General features: G+C 41.7%; 1 protein-coding gene across 1 annotated transcript in view; it reads left to right on the top strand.

Annotated features, from left to right (window-relative positions):
- Positions 1-11504: 11504 nt before the first annotated feature.
- KPNA4 (karyopherin subunit alpha 4) overlaps positions 11505-21947 on the top strand; it is a 52327-nt gene continuing 41884 nt past the window's right edge. The window contains exon 1 of the mRNA XM_080916428.1: positions 11505-11833. Coding sequence (XP_080772554.1) covers positions 11765-11833 — 69 coding nt within the window. The 5' untranslated portion in view covers positions 11505-11764. The remainder of the gene's footprint in view (positions 11834-21947) is intronic.

Below are 21947 nucleotides of genomic sequence, written 5' to 3'. Positions count from 1 at the left end.
GCTCCAGCACATATTCATACACATAACATGATAAAATAACCCCCTTTTTAAAGTTACAGCTCTGAGACTGGCAAGATCGCTCCAGAGGTGTAAGTGCCTTGCTGCTGAGTCTGACGGCCTAAGTCCAATTTCCAGGACCACGTAATGAAAAGAGAGTTTGGAGTAAAGGACTTGTGCAAATTGTCCCCTGACCTCCATGTGCAGGTGCACACACACACACACACACACACACACACACACACACGGCCATGCACACTATAATTTTCTAAAACATGACAGCCTTGGCCCCTGACTTTGTCTCCTTTCCTGCCTCAGCCTTGACTTTTCTGATACTCATTCCTACTGAATTTTGACTGTCATTTCCCAACCTGGAGTAACTAAAATCGTGGGTCACTTGGAAAATGCCTTGGATTAAAGCACTGAGGTGCCAGGCGACCTCCTTGGTGATCCTCTCTAGTTCCTAGCTGTGCTGTGGACCAGCTCTTGTGGCCCTGGAGACTCTGATTCCTTTCCTTCATTTGTAAAATAAGGGGAGGGGAGTTGAAGAAACTAGAACGCAGCACAGAGTTTTCCTAAGAAGGGTGAGAACATGGCTTAGCACCGTATTTTTGAAAGATCTGTAAGTGAAGCATTCATCCCGGCCTCTTTTGCACACTCACCTTGAAGTTGTGCGAGCTCAATGCGCCTGCTCCACAGGAACCTGGGTCCTGTAGTCAGCTTTACTCTACCAACCACCCTCACACTGCCTGGGTTTTTAATAAAAGATCTAAGAGAAAAGGTGGTGGCTTCTAAGTGCACAAATGCCTTCATGTCTAGCACTGAGGATGAAGGGTATTTCTCCAAAGTTTTCCCTTTCCTCTTCTAAGTGAGTCAGGGCTCACATTATTTGTACATAATCAAATCTACTCCCCCACTGGGAAAGAGTGAAGACAATCTCTTTAGAGCCACTCTGGAAAAACAAGTCCAGGGCCTTTCTTTACACAAGGCTTTGGGCCGGCCTGGTACTGTATACCTGTGCTGAGGAGGTAACAGCGGGGGATCAAGGCCAGCCTCAACTACAGAGTTACTTTGGGCCAGCTTGTCTAAATACATGAATGAACAAAGGTGTCTCAGTTCTGCCCTGTGTCCTGGAGAGGAGTCTGACTCTGGATATTGTGTTATTGTGTTTCCGTACAACCTCGGTTGTGTAAAAAATGCATAAATAAAAATAAGTAAATAAATAAACAACAAAGACCTTGGGACTTTTTCATTTTTCATGGCTTAATTTACTATTACAAATCTCTATTGTCTGTAATTAAATGCCACTTCTCTAACCTGTGGGGTCTTATTTTTCCCACTAAAGAAACTTTCAATTAGATTTAGACATCTAACTACAAAGCCAAAGCCAAGTAAGCAACTCAAGCCAACAAAAGCCAAACGGAGCCGGAGTTTCGGAATCATAGCTGCATCTCTACACCAGCCTGTGACTATTTGAAGCCAAACGGAGCCGGAGTTTCGGAATCATAGCTGCATCTCTACACCAGCCTGTGACTATTTGAAGCCAAACGGAGCCGGAGTTTCAGAATCATAGCTGCATCTCTACACCAGCCTGTGACTATTTGAAGCCAAACGGAGCCGGAGTTTCGGAATCATAGCTGCATCTCTACACCAGCCTGTGACTATTTGAAGCCAAACGGAGCCGGAGTTTCGGAATCATAGCTGCATCTCTACACCAGCCTGTGACTATTTGAAAGAATACAAGTCAAAAGGAGAGGAAGGGAAGCACCCACCTCTAAAATCAAGTGGCCTTTGTTTTAACCTAGATCACATTTTTGTTTCATCTTTGTTCAGTGAATCGGGGGAAATGATGAGGTTTAAGTACTGTACACACAGAATAATTCTGTACCTGTTTCCCTGTGATCATGAGTTCAAGCACTGGCAGTACATTATCCCTAAAAGAGGGGTAGCTCACTAAGAATGCAAAGAATTTACTCTGAATTCAGAGCAAGTAAGGATTAAGGTTTGGGGAACACTGGTAAGCAGTGCAGGGGGCTCTCTGTGCCACACCTTTACAGCTCTGAAACTGTTGCAAAGTTAGAAAGATTTTAATGACTGGGGTGTTAAGATCAGAATTCTGGATGTAGTGACTCACGTCTGCAATCTCACCACTGGGAGGTGGAGGCACCTGTGGACTAAGATCAAGGCTACCCTGGTCTATATGAAACCATGCTGGGGGGGGTGGGGACAGAGAGACAGATAGATAGATAGATAGATAGAGATAGAGAGAGAGAGAGAGAGAGAGAGAGAGAGAGAGAGAGAGAGAGAGAGACTGTTAGGTCCCCGTTTGAGGGTCACTGTCAGCACATACAACACCTTGAACATAGGTTAACACTATAGAAGTAAAAATTTTGCCTTAAAAGACAAGCTGGGGGTGGTGGTGAACACTTTTAACTCCAACATTCAGGGGGCAGAGGCAGGAGGATCTCTGAGTTCGAGGCCAGTCTGATCTACAGAGTGAGTTTTTTGACAGCCAGGGCTGCAGAGAAACCCTGTCTTAAAAAGAAAGGGGGGGGGGGGGAAGAGCAAAGAGCCCAACAAAAACAAACAAACAAAAAAGACAAGTTGGGGCTTAGCATAAGGTCTCACATATCACTACCACAAAATCTCAACCTCAAAGGGACTCACGCCAGCAGCAGCAAGGGTTTAACTTAATCAACTGCCATTTCAAGTTAGGATCAGTGATGTCCTGGCAAGCTAAGACCATTGGAAAGAGAAAACGATATGAGATCGGCAGAGTTGACGCTGAGTTATTGGCCCTTTAGCATGCAGGGCAAGTCTGGATCGTGCGCTGGTGGTGGACTGGAGTGGTCTAACCTAGCATAATCCTTCTGGAGGGCAATTAGGCTGAGAGTCTCACACTTTAAAACAACCGTATCCTTTGATACAGCATCTCTACTTCTAGAAATTTATCCTTGGGAGTTAGTGAGGCCAGCACACAACACACTAATGTGTGCGTGTGCCTAGTCATAGCACATTATCAAAGGCACATCAGCAGGGGGCTGCTAGGTTGATTAAACAAATTATGGCTTTTCCACATAAAAGAGCCTTCTTTGGCCACTGGAAAATATAAAATAAATCGTCAGGGAGAAAAGTCACTAAATGAAAAGGGAGGTTGCCAAGTGGTATACAATATGACCCTATTTGCATTTATAGTGCTTTCTTACATTTAAAATAGAGACACTGTATGGGCATTTCTTTTAAATCAAAGCAATGCATGAGGGGGAAAGTTGCAATAATTTCAAAAGATTATACACTACATCATAGCAGGCAAGCAACATAATTTGCAAGAACCGGTACCACAATGAAAATGTGGAGGTCTTGTTCAAAAACTAAGAATTTCAAGATGTTTGACAGTGGAGCTTAAACTAAGCATGGGGTCCTATGTAACTGTATGTCCCACATGTTCATAAAGCCAACCCTGAGAATACTCACAGATACATGCTATGCTATACCACATATCACATCATACAACACCCACAATGCACGTTACTCTAAGTGGTTGTATATGGGGTGAGTGGGAAAGTATATGTCTCTTTCCCTTCCCTTCTGTTTTGTTATTTCAGGGATTGTGACGAAGGCAAGTATTTTGGTGGTGGTGAAATTCGTTATCTGCCAGTGTACCCAATGATCACTCCATAGAAGCACCTCCAAGAGAGTGCCAGGAATGAGGGAGTTAGAGGTGGGCGGCTCTTCAGGAAGATTTCTGCTAGGTGTGGCAATCCCAGAGTTTTGGACATTGAGGCAAAAGGATCACTATGATCAATAAAAGGAGCTTTGGGTATTGGTGCTGGAAAGATGGCTCAGTGGTTAAGGAGCTTTGGGTATTGGTGCTGGAAAGATGGCTCAGTGGTTAAGGAGGTTTGGGTATATAGCCCAGCCGACACATGTTTATCTAATATGTATAAAAGCATCACAATATAGCTCTGGCTGACCTGGGATTCACTATGTAGACTTGGTTAGTCTTGAACTCACAGAGACTTGCCTGCCTCTGCCTCCAAAGTGCTGGGATTAAAGGTATGCACCACGATTCCTTGGCAAATGTGAATTAATTACTTTCAAAGAGATTCACATACCAGTGCCTATGAAGAGATACAAACACGGGCTGAATTTTCCTTCTTTTCATATAGGAGGAAAGTGTAGGAAAAAAAAGTTGGATTTGGGGCCACATCTAATCTCAGAAGTTTGGAAGCTGAACCAGGAGAACTGCTGTTTCTAGGCCAACCTGGGTTACATAGAGGGACCCTGCTTAAAACAAACAAACAAACAATAGAATGATTTTTTTTCTTTACAAATTACATATCACATGGGTATTGATATTTTACCATTGCTTTCAATGGCTCTGATACTCACAAATTTAGCCAGATAGAAGGATTGCTAGTCATTCATTTATTTGATCACCTCTAAATTAAGTGTTCCTTCTGATGCTTCTATTTATAAGTAGAACTAAAACCCTGGAAGTCTGACTTGGAGTCAGTATAGTAAGCAGCATATGTCCTGCCATGAAGCTGCAACGTTTAACTAGACAGACCGCAAGGTTGGAGCCAGAAGACAAGAGAACAAGACATTCTCAAGTTCATTGACTCCAGGTAAGATGGTCTAACACTCCTCAGGTTCGTACTCTGAGTTATATGGTCAGCGACCTTTAATAGGTTCTAATGGATGTTAGAAAAAGCATTTAAAAGTGTGATCAAGTAAGAAAAAAGTTAAATATTCAACAAATATTTTCCTGAAGTCTATCATAAAGTGTTCTGTGGTGACTAAGTTTATGCAGTACTCCAGGGGCTCCAGCCCTTTGACTTTGGAGGGTTTAGGGGTGTAACATGGTGATAACATATAAATAGAGTGCTGGTAAATTAGGATTAGTAAATTAGTAAAGTAGATGCAGATTTCAAGAGTAATGTATGTGCCTTAAAAGTACTCAGTCTTATATTTTAATTTTTATTTGAGAAGTATGTGTGTATACAGAGGACTACACCGTGCACTGTGAGTCTATGCTCAGTCACAGGGGCAAAAGCTAACAAGTGCCTCAAACTACTGTCTTACTTCTGTGTGATTCTCTGAAGCAGCAGCCTGTCTTCACGGACACCATTGGAGCCACTCACTCTGAAGAGGACTTTTACCAGGCTGGTTGGTTGTTGTTTTACTATTCTCAATTTCAAAACAGTGTATAATGCAGTAGCAAAACATAAAGATAGGGAGCTATCACATTAACCTACACACACACTCACACACACACTCACACACACACACTCACACACACACTCACACACACACTCACACACACACACACACACACACACACACACACACAGAGAGACAGAGGCAGACAGAGACCAAGACCTAGAGACAGAAACAGAAAGTCAGAGATAGAGAGTTAATACATTTACTCTTTTCATTTCCACAGACATTTAACTGTTCTCTCCTTAAGATTTATAATAACATTTTCCTAAACAGAAAACAAAAACACAAAAAGAACATGGCCTCCCTGTGTAGCCTTCCCTGAAAGTCACAATAGAGACCACTCTAGCCTAGAACTCATAAAAATCCACCTACTGCTGCCTTCCAAGTGCTCGGATTAAAAGGCACGTACCATCCATCATGTCCAGCCGTGGCATTTTCTCTCACATGACTATATCAGACACACAGTGTTTGACAGGTCGTGTGTGTGGTGTGTGTGTGTCACTGTGGATGGAACTTAGAGCTTCATACATGTTGCCTACCGAGCTGTCTCCAGCTATTTGTCATTTTGTTTTCCCTTTTGAGACATAGTCTCCCTAAACTACCCTTGAACTTCCTCCATCCTTTTGCTTAGGTGCTCCCAAGAACCCGTAATTATAGATCCTTGTTGCCTGGCCTTGGCTGTCTTTTTCTAACATATCTAAACATCTCAATGTGTTTTGAGGTTGGAAAGCCCAGTGGAAGGGGATGCTGAAGTAAAAGTCTGAGCACATAGAAGGAGGGCAAGCTTTCTAGGCAATAGTTGTCCTCTCGTCTAGCCATCATAAATACAAAACTGTCTTTCCGACTTTACCAGTGTGGGCAGGAGGTAGTGACCCCAGGAGTGGACAGGTGGCTGAATAGAGGACTTGTTAGTGAGGACGCTAGTTAGTCCATATGCCTTGTTATTAAGCGGAGGAATCGGGAGAATGGGATAAAGAACCAGAGCTACCTAATGTCTTCAGATGAAGAACCAGAGAGTCACCTTTAGCAGAATTCATAAAGGGTTGTGTGTACAGCACTTAGGGGTTTCCTTCATTGATCTGACTGAAAAGGACTCTCCCTGAACAGGGCAACTAAAAACAGAGCTGCTAAATCTGCATTTCTGTCTTGTTTGTTGGTGTGAGAGATGGTTGGTTACAAAACCCAAGTCCAGGGCTGGAGTCACTGTTCCTGGCTACCTTCAGGGCAAAGTCTGAGATCCACACTTGAAGAAGCGAACCCCAATGGCTGGCAGATGGTTGGAACTTAGGAGCAGAAGAACAGTAATGAAGGCGCATCTTCTTGACTCTTCTGGATTGACCAGAACCGAACAGCCCTGAGCCTTCAGAGAGGTGCCAAGCACGTAAGATTTGAACTAAGAAAAGCAAAGTACAGTTACATAGGCCTGTGGAGCTAATCCTTGTGGAGAAGATCCAAAGAGAATGCCATTTGAGGAAACTAAAGAGAAAGAACAGATACAAAAATAAATTCAGAAAAATACAACTTAAATCTATTCAGCAATAGGAAACTGGTTTTTATACTAATTTGGAGATTTCAGACCTCCAAACACTGGTTGTTTGGCTACATTTCTTGGGTCAGTGAGATGTAACCATGGTGAGTCTATATGTTATTTTTCGTGACACATGATCTATCAGCATGGTGTGTTACTCTTTGTTGAAATTTTATTTTCGTTATGGTTGAAAAAATTGATTGTCATGCCAGATCTGGTAGACCTCAAAGTTTCCCCAGGAGGCAGGACACCTGCTTTTATTCAGGAGTTTAGACTTTCTAAAACAAAAAGCTTGGGGAAAGGCCCACCGACGTGAAGTTTATGCCTCCCAGGGGGATTTTGATGTACACTGATGTTTGAGGAGCTTTGTCTCATACACGTCAGAGCTAGATTTGAGAGGTCCAGCAAGATTTGAGATCGATGTTCGAAGCCAGAGTGACACCAGGTTCATCTTCCAGGAGTGTGGTTTTAGAGCTAAGCAGGCCCCGCATCAAAGCCGGGCTCCAGCACCTGCAGGTTACTCGGCCACAGTAAGCCTTCTGCTTCTCATCCAGGAAATGGAAATAATACCTCCCTTCAAACTGCAGTATGAATGCAGTTATTCATGTCTTCCTGGGTGGCTCGGGTGTCCCACCAGTTCAGATGCCTGGGTAGCATTCACTGGGCGACTTAAATCATTTCCTGTCCCTCTCTACAGTTCAATTTTCTAATTTGCAAAGTGAATACAATCATTTCATAGGATCACTGTAGGAAGTCAGTGCATTTATACATCTAGGTGTGGTGACTCACTCCTACCATCTAAGCACTGGAGAGGTGGAGGCAGGAGAATTAGGAACCCAAAGCTACTCTTGGCTATAGAGCAAGCCAGAGGCCAGCTTAATCTAACCTGAGAAACTTAAACAGAGGTTTAGAAAGCTGCCTTATAGACACATGGCTGTAATCCTACCACTCAGGAAGCTGAAACAGGATTATGAGGAAAAAAAAAAAAAGACTGTCACACAGTGTTGGATTAGTGCTGTAAGAGCACAGAAATAACAATAAAATATTTCACATAAACAAAATACCTAGACCTAGACTGAACAGCCCAGTATCTAGTAGCATTATTATTATGAATATAGAAACCTTTGCAACCTACAGTCTTTCCTGTCTTCTAAATAGCCCCCATGGATTATATCGAAACCAACTACCTTAGAGACTTATTTCTTTTCATTGCATATGTATTATTGCTTGCCTGTGTTATATATGTATGTTCACCACATGAATGTAGCGTGCCCTTGGATGTCAGGGGACTGTTAGATCCCCTGGAACTGGAGTTAAAGATAGTACTGAGCCATCCAACCTGAATGCTGGGAACTGAACTCCAGTCCCCGGTGTGAGTAGCAAGCATTCTTATGTACTGAGCCATCTCTGCAGTCCTGAATGCCTAATTTTGGTAGATAGTTATAAACGGCACTGCCATTGGAAATGTGGAATAGAGAGAAGCAAAATCACCTTGAACCTTTTTGTTGTAATTCTTACGGATTGGTAATTATTTTAAAATAAAGACGTTTTAAAAATCAGGGCAGGGAGTTTGTCTGAATGGGAGGCATTAGGATGAGGGTGGAGCCGAAGTTCAAGTGCTGGAGAGGCAGAAGCAGGAGAATCAGGAATTCAAGTCTAGCTTGGTCTCCTTAAAAAGCTCGAGGCCAGTCTGGACTGCATGCGATGCTAGGTCAACAAACAAACCTTAGTGGTTTCTCCTCCCTCAATTGAACTAATATCAATTTCAAAATACACAGCCATTTTCTTCAGACTCCCTAAACTGTAAGTCAGAAGCTTCTAGAAATAAGATGACATGAAGTTCCCCATGTCTGGCCAACCCACTCCTCCATCCCCCACCAAGAAAATACAAGATGCTCTGTATTATCCCATTTTCTATCACTGCAACAAAATATTTTAGCCTGGTTACTTCCTAAAATAAAAAAGGGGTCTCACAGTTTCAGAGCCGTTCAAATAATACTGTACTGACTCTGGTAAGCTCCTCTTCCACCATGGCTGATGGGCTCATGGAAGTGCGAGAGGAAGATCTTATGATTAAACAGGCAACCAAACAAAACTGGCTAGTCGGGCTTGTCCTTTTTTTTTTTTTTTTTTTTTTTTTTTTTTTTTTTTTTTTTATAGCAACTCTTTATTGTAAAGTATCAAAGGGTCTCACAAGAACTCTCTCCATCCTTTCTTAGGAAAATTCCTCTGAGACAGGTAATCAAGGCTCAATACTTAAACATTTGACATAGTATGCACAAACTATAGAAACTATGATTCAGTGTTTTTCTCTCTTTCAAGAACCAGCCCAACTGAAACAAATACAAATTATATTTCACTAATATCTAGCAATGTATAAAATTCTTTTCTTTGCCTAATACTATGTACCATTCTCACTTTGGTTTGTTTCCAATCACAGACAAACCCTCCTTCCCTCCCCTCCTATCACCTCCCCCCTCTCTCCCCTTTTCTCCACCCTTCCACCAAAATTTTCTTATCCTAAATTCACTCTTCCTCTCTTTAACTTGACTTTTAAGGCAGGCTCTCATTCTGCCCCTAGTCTTACATAGAACTCAGAATCATATTTCCAGGTGCTGACGTCACAGACACGGGCTGCCACATTTCCATCTCATGGGTTTGCTTCTGGACACAGCGTACCCGGACTGGCTTCAGAATTCTGGAAATTACTGCCCACGTCTCTGAAGTATGGGGATGATGACATATACCAGTATTAACTAGTTTAGTCATACTTTAAAATATACTAGTGCTCCAGCATGTAAATCCAATATCACTTCAACTAAATCAATCTTTGGAGAATAAAAATATATGAGGGAGTCTCCAAGTATGAAACCTGAGCTGGTTTCCCGGCAAAGCCAGGGCAGGTATGTATGAGGTGGTTACAGCACTGAGAGGTGGAAGAAAGCAGACAAGGCAGCACATCTTAGATGCTGGGCTTCTGGCTCAGTGAGAAACCTTGTCTCGGGGCCATAGGGTGGAGAGCAATAATGATGTCCTCATTTGCACAAAGATGTGTATACCCGAATATGTCTACATACCACACACACAAAATGAACTTCATCTGGATTTTAAGTTCTGAATTCAACTTCCATTCAAGTTAACCTTCAGTGTGAATTATTTCCAAAATGTTTGCTTGCCTCGGCCAACAGAAAATATACAAAATACCAGACTTATTTGAAAGGCATTACTCTGTATCTAAAGGGTTTAGTTTCCACCATCCCTCCCATTATAACTAATCTTCAAGAGACTCCTATCCTGTGGTTCTCTTTATCCCTCATTCCCATAAGAACTCGGTCCTTTATCCTGTCTAACCCATTGTCTTTTTATTACACTTTTAAAAAACACCCTCTTTGACTTTAAAAGCGTTTATGAAATATTTGCATCCTAAACATCCATTTCTGCCCAAACAAAATATACCAGAAAGAACCAGAAGCCAGAATTTCCCAAAGGGTTTTGTAATAGGGTCTTTTGCCACGTTCAAACACATTCAGCTTCCCCATTCCTTCTGACTCTGAATTGCCACTACTTCATAAAATCACACACATTTGAGGAAATAATAGTTGGTAAATGAACACACACATTTCTTTGTTTTTAGACAGAGTATTATGATGTAGCTCAGGCTGGCCTGAAACCCAGATTCACCTGCCTTTGCTAGAAACATTTCCTCACTCTTTTTTCTGAACCTAGGGCCTCCAGCATAATTAGCCTCTTCCATTGAGTTGTATCTCTATTTTTTAATCTTGAGATGAACTCGCGAGATGAGAGGGGGAGTGTCACTAAACTACTCAGCGTGGCTTTGGACTCTTACTTTGGCTGGCCTTGCTCTTGGGATACTTCTTTAACTGCTCCTCCTCAAGTTCAGCAGCTAAGATTACAAATCACGTCACCAGCCCGGAACTCTTCTGAAATTTTTGAGAGGCTCTTTTATATCTGGTTTACTTCTGCCTTTGGTTACAATGTTCCTGGTTAAGAGGTATCTTTGGGACTTCCTTTATCAAGAGTCACAATGTTGCATTTGCTATGTCAAGGATCATAGTCATCCTTCTCTATAAATTAATGCTTCGTGACCAAGCAGTTTAATCTTCCAAGAGAAACTGTCCAAATGGGGGTATTAGGAAAGAATCAATTCTTCCCAAGTTTCTACCTGTTGCGGGCACTTGGTCCCTTTCCTTTTTCTACCCCGTCCCTCTAGCTTTCTCTTCAGTTTCCAGAATGCACATCACCCTAGTCAGCCCGGACGCCCGGCCCTAGGATGGTTCGCAATTTCCTGAACAGGACTCAGGGTTAAGGACTCCGGACTCCGCATGGAGCTCAGACACACCTCTTTGCCTTCCAAAGTGAATGAAGCGCTCTAGTAACACCGAAGAAGAAAAGAACGAAGTTCAGAACCCTAATATCCAAGGCTAGCCGGACAATCGCACCACCATACCCAGGACCACTACACCCTGCGCAGGCCCGCCCGCTCCCGGGTCCGCTTCTCTTTGGTGGCCTCGGGTTTCTCCCTCCGCGCGTGGCCCCTCCCCTCCCGAGCTCCTGCGCCCCGGCCCTTTCCTGCCCCAGACTCCCCCTTCCCCTTTCCTTTCGCTCTTCCGCCCCCGCTCTCCATCGCCCCTTTTGATTGGCCAAGCACGCCGGAGCCCGGCCGGCCAATCGGTGAAGCGGGCTGGCGGCGATGGGCGTGGCCGCAAAGCCGGGCTCTCAGATCGAGGCTGCCTCCCCCTCTCAGCCGGCAGCACATTCCGCCGCCGTTGCCGCCGCCGGCCCCGCTGTCGCCTTCGCCAGAGCTGCTGTGGTACCCGGGCTCAGGGCAGGCGAGGGCAGCCAGGGAGCGGAGGCCGCGGAGGCCGGGCGAGAGGAAGGGAGCGAACGGGCGGGCGGCGCAGGCGGCGGCCGGCTTCCTGGGAGCGTCGGTGCGGCGCGGTGGTTGGGGCGGATCCCGCGGGGCCCGGGCGGGGGGGGAGAGTCGCCGGCCCGGCCATGGCGGACAACGAGAAATTGGACAACCAACGGCTCAAGAATTTTAAGAACAAAGGCCGCGACTTGGAGGTACAGTGGGGTGCGCGGCCTCGGGCCGCGGCGGGACGCGGGCTGCGTACGGAGTCGGGCGGGCGCGGCGGCCGGCATGGCGCTGGGCGGGCGGGCGGGCGAGCGGCGGTGACGCGGGCGCCGCGCCGGGAAGTTTGTGCCGGGCCTGCTCCGCCTCCACCGGCGACAGCGCCCGGGCCCGCCGGGTGCGGCCTAGGCCTGTCCTGCCGAGCCGGCCAGACACGGGTGCGTACGGCCGGAATACCGGCCGCGGCGGAGGCCCGGCAGCGGCGGAAGCTCCGGCTCCGCTCCGGCCCGGACGCCAGGCGTCGCGGGCCGAGGGCGATGGAGGAGCGAGCGGTGACCTCGTAACTTCTCAGGGCCTGAGACGCCTCCACAAGCAGGTTTTTCTAATCGGCCCGACTCTGGTTTTACTCCAACGTCCAAACTACAGGAGTCAACTTCTCCGCTTAAAAAAAAGAAGAAGAAGAAACCAACCCTGCCGCGAGAGGCGGTCCTGGTGATGCTAGCAGTGCCTTCCAGCGGCCTGGGTTTCTCTCGGGTCCTAGCTGATTCAAGATGTGACTCACGACGTGCTCTTTTTCAGTCAAAGGATCACCTATCCCCACCCCTTATTTGAGCTTGTCCACAGATCTTTTCACTCCTCTCTGAGAAGAGACCACCAGTTTGCGTTCTTACATAGAAAGTCCAAAGGGTTATACAAAGCTGTCATCCTTAGTGGTGGTTGCAGTGAGGAATCGTAGGCTGTGGACTGACACCATCACGCATTATTTTAAAAGGGGAAAAGAACGCTTCGTTGTCATAGACACAGCTATTTCCAAGGTTCGATGTATTAAACACAGTTTCCATTATGACTTTTTTAAAAAATAAATATAGGGTTTTTTTTTTTTAAAACACAAATCGTTCTAAGTCAAGAATTTAGCTTCTTGTCCCCGTATATGTTCATGTAACTGATCTTCAGACTGCTGTGGTCGGTTTCTGAACTTGAGCATTTGCGGTATAGAGGTGGCAACTTTTGTTTACTTTTCCCAGTGCCACAGTCTTTTAATGTAGTTTATCGGGTTTTAGCTTACTGCAGTAGTCAGAAGAGCTGTATGTCCCAGGGTGTGTGTGGCTGTTCAGAGATTGTTTGAAGGCTTAGGAAGCTTATTTTGTGATCATTTTTTACAGTGGAAGACATTTTTTAAATTAGATTTGTTATATGTGTAGGGGTGTTTTGTCTAGATGTGTATGTTCATCCTGTGTGTGCCTGGGGTTCAAGGAGGCCAGAGGACGGTGGCCCATCCCCTGGAAGTGGAGTTACAGCCAGTTATGAGCTGCCATTTGGCTGCTTAGAACTGAACCACTAAACCATTTCTTCAGCTCCCAAATTTATATTGGAGTAATTTATATGTAACGAAAGCCAATTTTTAAAATGTATAATTTATAGTTGTCATTAGCTTTATATATTGAACAATGCTGATTTGTTTTTGCTAATATAAATACTTAGAATGGGAAAATCACAAGTTAGGAAGTATAAAGCTGATAAATAGTGCAAAATTAGAAATTTCAGAAAAATATCAAGTAGCTAGCCAATCTAATTCTTTTTTTAAAAAGATTTATTTATTATATTTATATGAATATACTGTAGCTGTCTTCAGACACACCAGAAGAAGGAATCAGATCTCATTACAGATGGTTGTGAGCCACCATGTGGTTGCTGGGATTTGAACTCAGAACCTTTGGAAGAGCAGTCAGTGTTCTTAACTGTTGAGCCATCTCTCCAGCCCAGCCAATCTAATTTTTATGCTACCTATTTCTGACAGGTTCCTTGAACTGTGATTTACATACTATACAATTCACCCATATAAAGTGGTTTTTAATGTGTTTAAATAGCTGCACAATCAGCACCTAAGTCAAATCTTAGAATATTTACTGCAATTTAAAGAACCCCTGATACGTCATTAGCAGTGATTCTTTTTCTCAGCTACTCCAGCCTAAAACATTGTTGTGTGTTTTTATTGCCTATTCTGAATTCTTCATGTAGGTAGAATGAACATTTTTGATATTTATGGCTATCTGACTTGAAGGTTCATCCACTGTAAGAAGAATGTTTCTTTCTTAGTTCTAAGTGTCCTGGTATGAAGTTATGCCACATTGTGCTATGTGTTCATCTTCATGGAGCCATGGCTATCCCTTCTTACCAGTTCCACTACTACTATAAGCACTATGTACACATTCTTGTGAGATGTTTTTAAGTTTTTTTTTGGTTACAAACCTAAAATGCTAGGTGATACTGGAACTTTACATCTAACTTTTTATAGGGTTGCTAGACTTACTGTGTCCCTTCCCACCTATCACTCTTACTCTTTTCTTTAGGACAAGGTCTCATGTAGCTGTAGCCCAGGATAGCCTTGCACTCTCAATCTTTCTCCCTCATCCTTCTGAATACTATATTTTACTATATCATCCTTGCTTCTCACTCCCAAGTTATGGGATTGCAAGCATGTGCCACCCTACTCTGTTTTAAAGTTATCCTTAAAATAAGTAAATAATTTACTCTTACTATTCATGGTTTGCCACTATAGACTAATAAATTAAATATGAAGCTAACTGGCTACTATGATAGGTAATTTAAAATTATATGTAAATGCATATTAGACTATTTTGGGATCATGTCTATAACCACTGTCAAATGACTGAATCGATGTATGTGCATTAGAAATTAGAATATTTCTGTGACTTACTCAGGATCACATAAGTGGGGTGTTCAGTGGTAAATCACAGTATGTATACTCCCTTGGGCTTGATTTCCAGTACCACAAAACAGAGCTTCTAAAAATGATGAGTACGTGTAATGAGACAGAAACATCTTTTATTACCTCTAAACAGTCTATTTGTTACTTACACCTGAAGTTTTCCAAGGCCTGTATGTACATTTTTTCTCCCTGGTTGGATTACATATATAATGTATGTGAAATATAACATACTAAGAAAATAGTGATTTTTGGATTGAGTCTTAATGTGTATGCCTTGGAGGAGGCAGGGCTATTGCTGTACATTGAGAGTTAGCCTAGTATATTCTAAAGGCCATTTTAACAATTAATACAGCTTGAAAAATAAAAATAATTCACATGACATGATTCCTTTCTTACTGACTTTACAAAATCAAGTTTGGATGGTAGCTACCTTACTATGTGTAAACACAGCAGCATGTAGAGTGAGGTCATTGAAATATGTGGAGAAGAGGTTGATTAAAATGAGGATAAAATCTGCCAGCTTAATTTAATTTTACCTGATTTCTAACTTTGTGTGTGACCTTGAAAGAATCATTTAAGTCTTAGGATTCCTTTCATCTGCAAAAGTGATAGTGAACGACATCTGCATGGACATTAGCAGGTATTAGTGAGAGTCCTGACAACTCACTATAATTTACCTTTTTCTGGAAAGGACTCTAATAGGATTCAGTATGGTTGATTCTCTTCTCCCTTATTTGCAGTTAGCTCTGTATGTGTGTTTCTTAGGATGTATTTGTTTGTCTGTATATGTATAAAACTTACGTTACTTTGCACTTTATGTTCCATTAAAGAGTCAGTGGGGAATTGCCTATTAGAGGGCAATTGATGTGACCCTTCTGAAGTCACAATTTTATGATTCATAGATTTCTATTTAATACTCAGTACCTTTCAGTGTATCAATCCAACTCCTTCAAAAAATACTCAAAATATTTTGAAAGACAAGTCGAAGGAAGTGTTTGTGAGTACTTATTTGAAATAGTGTTTAAGGAGTTACTAGATGATGTTCATCAAAGCTTGACTTCTTCCCTGTAGTGTAGTAGAGGATTGTCCAGTGCCAGTTAGAGGGTATTAACATAAAGAAGGTTATACAGCTCAATATAGGAAATGGGTAGTGAACAAATTCCAGTAAAATGTATCAAGAGTAAGCAAATTAAGATCATCTATTCCTAAGTTTAGTAGTAGAGGGGGATTCTTTTGTAGCATTTCTAGTAAACTTGCAAAGGTTTTATAAAAATTCTAAGTTTGTTGGTACGAATAGAATATAAAATATATTAGAAAAGTAATTAGATCTTGTGAAAACAACTTATGCTAAGTATGAGTATTAAATAACATAATTTTGACTATAAAATATGAAATCAGGTTGGAAAGGTTTAATAAAGGGGCTATGCTGTTTTGATTTTGGGAAATAGCTTTGTTGGCTCAAAGTGCACAGAGTGAAAAACATTGCTAAGCTAGTAAGTCTAGTAACTTTAGAGACTGACCTCTCTCATCACAAATCTTGGAACATACTTACTGTGCTTAAAATAACTACTGTCTAATTCTTCAAATAATAGTTTAAGCATGAAACAATATGAGATCTCTGATAGAAATATCATTAGGATTTAAATTGTTACTTTAGCTTCCTATCAGCTTTTCTGATTTATAAGACAACTGACTTCAGAATTGCTTCGTTGATAATTTTCTTAAAACACTAAGACATCTTTGTTTTTCGTGGTTTACTAGTATGCCAAATGAATATGCACTATTGGGAAGGTTTTGAAAGAATGAAGCAGCTTTAGGAAAAATGCGTATGTGCATGTTTGTTTTTGTTTCACTTGGGGGAGGCAATTAAGCCCAAGCTCTTGTGTTTCTAATGTGTAGTCATTTTGTTTTGGGTGCGTTCATTTTTAGACAGGCTCTTACCATGTACCCCTAGCTAACTTGGGATTTGTTGTATAGAGCAAACTAGCCTTGAATTTAGAGATCTACCTGCCTCTACCTCTGAAGTGCTAGAATTAAGGACATGCCCCACTACCACTACACCCTTAATATAGTTGTCTTGTTTTTTGTTTTGGTGTGGTTTTTTTAAGCATTTTTATTTTTATGTGTATGGATATTTTGCCTGCATGTATGTCTGTGTATTGCATGTGTGCCTGTTGTTTGCTGGGTCTAGAGAAGGGTATCATATTCCCTGGATCTCGATTTATAGGTGGTTGTGAGCTATCATGAGGGTTCTGGAAAAGCAACTAATGCTCTTAGTTGTTGAGCCATCTCTCCAGCTCCGGGGATAGCTATGCCTGACAGAGATTGTGGGTTATTAAAATATTGTCAGTGTTTTCTGGGGTAGTGGACATTTACTGGAGGCCTATACTGAATGAGAGTGTATAATAAACATTTGACATGCATTGCTCATTTGATGTCTTCTGGTTTAGAGTTGGCTAGAGGCAGGAGCTTGCTTGAATGAGCACCTATTACAAGTATGTTTACATTTTAATTCATCTCAATTTTGGAGATTAAAAAGAAATTTGTGCTTCTGACTTAACATTCAAGGGAGTGATTTTATCTCAGGTGCGTATCAAAGTCTTGATTTTTGATACCATATCCTACTATCTTACATTTTTCTCAGCCTAATGCACTACAGGCATATAGGTAAGGCATTGCTACTATTCCTTTCTGCACAGACATTTTTGGATTTTTGTATCATTTATGAACTTCTAACACCAAAACCACACATGCTTTCCATTTAGATTTGGTAAAGTCAATGGTAAGGGAGACTCCATCTGTGAGAATAGTCTGCTGGACACTACTGTGAGAATAATCTTTTGAGTGGCACCTACAAAATACATCATGGCTGGGCGTGGCATGGCGGCACACACTTAGAAGACTTCCACTAGTCGAGCTGCTCATATCACCAGCGAATGTCTATGACCTAAAAATTACTCTGGCTACTAACCAGTGGGAACTTGAAATGTTTTCCTTGGCAGGAGCAATGGCTCAGTGGTTAAGAGTGCTGGGTGCTCTTCTCTGTTTGGTTCAGTTCCTGTCACCCACATGGCTCCTCCTGTTCATTCGTAATTCCAGTCCCAGGCAATCTTTTCTGGATAGGCTAGGCTGAAGCAGGAGAATTACCATGAGTTTGAGGTCAGCCTGGCCTATGGTAAGACTGAGGAAGAGGAGAAAGAGAAGAAGAAAAGAACAACATGTGTTTCAGTTCTGTAGATGTTTGAGGTTCAAGACTCATTACAGACTTAGTTTTTATTTGTGGATCTCTTTCAGTATTTTCCAATTTAGAAATTAGAATCAATACTTTTGGGGTGTTTGTTTGTTTGTTTTTCCAAGGCAGGGTTTCTTGTAAGCCATAGCTGCAGAACAAGCTGGCCTTGAACTCAGATCTACCTGCCTCTGCCTCCTAGGTTGAAATCAGTACTTTTTAAATGTGTTGGGCTGGCAAGTTACTCAGCAAACAAAAGAGCTTGTTGTCAAGCCTAATGACCTGGGTTCAATCCCTGGGACCCACATGATGGAAAAGGAAAAACAACCCCTCAGAGTTTTGTCTTGTTTGGTTTTTAATGAATAGAAAAAATTTTAATGGAAACTAACTTGGCTTCCCTAAACCAGAATTATTTAATGAGAAGAATGTTCATATTTGCTGGAGAGATAACTCAGTGGTTAAGAGCACTGACTGCTCTTCCAGAGGTCCTGAGTTCAAATCCCAGTAACCACATGATGGCTCTGTCATGGGATCTGATGTGTATGTATGAAGATAGCTACAGTGTGCTCATACAAATAAAATAAATATTTATTTAAAAAAAAGAATGCTCATATTTAACTTTTTAAGAGAAGACAGATAAATTTCCATATTAATTTCTGGATTTTACATACAGATAAGGGTTTGAGAAAAAGTGTTTACCTTTTAGGATATTTAATTAATGATGCTATGGTATAGCTTCAGGGATGATTATTTCACAAAGATTGGTTGGCATTTGTCTGACACTGTATCAGTGCACTCCTTACACTGTTAAGTATTGGTTGAACCACAGACACTAGTCTGACTTACACTTCAGGTGTATCTGTTCATGGTTTTGTTACATGTATTGAGTTATTTGGGAACATTCCACTGACAAACTAGACTGAAGTTATTCATATCTTCCAAATGCTGACACAGTTTGTTATGCAATGAGAAGATTTCCTCCCAACCTAAAAAGATTTTTCTTAATAAAATGAAGAAGAAAGAAAAAAAAGAAAATTCACAATTGATACTAGTACAATTCAGAAAAATCATTATTGTTCAAATCATGTAAAACTCATGGTCGTGGACAGTTTCTAAAGCTAATCTTTATCATTAGCAGTAAATACTGTAGATTGTTTTCCTTTTAGCCATAGGCTAATTAAATCTGCCAGACACTGAATCAAAAATAACCATAATTTCTCTGTCATTCTTTCAAGTGAAAATAGCATTTCTTGGAAAAAAAAGGTTAGTTCAATTCACAACCTAATTGTCCAACTCCTTTTTCTACATCTGATTATAGACACTGCTGCAGGAGTGACTTATGAATACTCCTGTTTTGTCACATAGTTAGAAAAGGTTGGTAGTTGATAAAAGGTGTGTGTGTTCGCGAGCACGCTTGAGCATGTGCATGTAATGGTGTGTGTGCTCGCACATGTGCATGTATTTAAGGCAAGGTCTCGCTGTAGCCGTTGGCTGGCTTATAACTTGCCAAGTAGCTCTCCCTTGCCTAGAATTCACTACCTGGATTGGGGCCTCACCACCCAAGTGCTGAAATCAAAGGTGTACACTGCCACACCTGTCAGAGAGTACGGTGCTTTGTCTTTATGTGTGTTGTGTGCACTGTGTGTCTGCTGCTGCGGAGAGCCGGAAGAGGGAGTCGGATCCCCTGGATTGCAGTGGCAGATGGTTATAAGTAGCTGTGTGGGCACTGAGAATTGAACCCAATTCCTCTGGAAGAGCAGCCTGAGTTCTTAACTGCTGAGTCATTCAGGCCCAAGGACATTTTCAGTAACTTGGCCTAACTGAAATACAGTGACACCATTACAGCACAATGCTGGTTTATCCTTGTTTATGTTAGAGCACTAGCAGGTTGAGCCCCTTTGCACCAGTGCTGTGTTAACATGCATACATGTACCCATACATCAGTACACACACACACATTAATGTATGTTTTGTCAGGAACGTAGTTTGACCTTTAAAAAAAATGTTTAAAAATGTCTCAGGACCCCTGACCTCAAGGACCATACTTTTATATCACATTTGTAATTTATTAACATTGCTTTTTTACAGATAACTGTCACCTGTAATCACTACAGGCTCTGAATTTTTTTATCTTTATTTTGTGTGTATAAATATGAGTATATGTATATATGTTTGTTTGTATGTATGTATGTGCATGTTTGCCACAGCAGGCATGTAAGATCAGTGGACAATTTGAAAGAATTGAGTCTTCCTTTCTCAAATGTGGGTGTGGGGAATCAGTTTCAGATCATCAAGCTTTTTTTTTTTAAATATGTATTTCTTTATTTTCTGTATGTGGGTTTTCTGTAGCTGTCTTCAGACACACCAGAGGAGGGCATCGGATCCCATTACAGATGGTTGTGAGCCACCGTGTAGTTGCTGGGAATTGAACTCAGGGCCTCTGGAAGAAGTCAGTGTTGTTAACCACCGAGCCACCTCTCCAGTCCAGCTTTTTTGTTTTTTTGAGATAGGGTTTCTCTGTACAGTCTTGGCTATCCTGGAACTCACTTGGTGTACTATCCGCCTATTGAAAAGTAGTATCGGAACAAAATTTGGTTGCTTTTCACTTTTGCTGTTGTGAGCACGGGCCTAAAAGCAATGGAAAACAGGCTTAATTCGGATTCTGTCAGGTCACGTTCTCCCAGACCTGGACTTAGGTTGACCTTGTGGGAGTAGTTAGTTCTGTGGCTGGAGTTGTAGTAAACTACTTTATTTCCTTAACAAACCTTCAGTCTGAAGGGAAAGGCAATCCTACATGGTTTTTTGTTAACTCTTTTCCTTGAATAGAAAAGTTGGATGTCTAGAATTAGAAGACTAAGGATTACATCTTATTAGCTACACAACATTAGGAAAGTTTAGAATTTTCAGTACTTGCTTTGACTGAACTTTTAAGTAATAATAGAGAGCCCCCCTTTATTTAGTTTAGAGTCTTACCTATGAATAGTAAAGGTAAGATTGTGAGAATTCATTTATTTTTAGCATACTGCTTGCCTACTGCCAAGTGAGCTATCTGTTTGTCCACAAACTATCTTAGTGTTAGTATTAAGTTAAGGTGTGTTAAGTTACTAAAGATAATTTAACTGAATCATAAACTCTGCCCAAGTTAAAGCAGACTAGTCTATCAGCCTAGCTGCCTGCCTTAGTTCTTTTTATAGATTTGCTTTTTGGGCTCTCAGGTACCTTTCTCCTAATCTCCTGTCACTCAGTTCTACTAGTAGGGAGTACAGGGAGCATCTCCCATGAGGAACCTTCAGGATGTATCAGTGAAAAGTTTTCTTTCAGAAAAGATTGCTGCTGTGGCGTGTTTCCTTCTTCTCTGCTCACTTGCTATAACTGTTGCAGTGTTGCAGATCATTATTGGACCTTACTGTCCTGTTCACACCACCCTTGAACTTTTGAATTCAAGTGATCCTTCTCCTTCAGCTCTTGACCAGGACTTGAGGCATGCATTAGTGAGCCAGTCATAGAGTTGACACTAAAGGAAATAGTTTATATTTATTCATTATTGAGGTAGGGTTTCACTAAATTGCCCAGACTGGCTTTAAATCTGAGATTATCTTGCCTTAGCCTCCTAAGTACCTGCATTATAGTTGTATACCACCATGCCTGAATTTAAAAAAAAAAAAAGAATTAAAGAGGAAAAATAAATGTATCTGATTAGGATTGTTAATTATATGAGATTTTTTTTAAATTCAGGTTTTTGTTCTCTTTCTGAGCATGATTTTACTTTTTTTTTTCTGAAATAGTGTCTCTCTATCAAAGTTGGAAGGGATCTTTATTATTTAAAACAATAATGAGGTATAGAATTTACAAATGGACATCTACAGGGAAACTTGGCACTTGAAGAAGCTGGGATCGCTGCTGTAAAGAGTCACCTTGGGGTCCCATGGAATGGCTCAGCAGCAAGCCTGTGACCATGAGCTTCTACTGGGAGAGGAAACAGCCAGTGCTCACAAGTTGTGCCCTGACCACCACACATTCATGCTATGGACATGTGCATGTGCACAAACAAAGGTACTATAAAAAATTAAGACAAGTAAATGAAGGATAATCTTGGACACATTTTTAAAATGAACAAAAGAAAAGTTGTGTTGGTAAAGTTACAGAG

The sequence above is a fragment of the Micromys minutus genome (assembly GCF_963924665.1).
Source record: "Micromys minutus genome assembly, chromosome: 4".
NCBI lineage: Eukaryota > Metazoa > Chordata > Mammalia > Rodentia > Muridae > Micromys > Micromys minutus.
The sequence above is the reverse complement of the archived record's forward strand: the minus strand, read 5'-3'. Positions and strand labels throughout refer to the sequence as shown.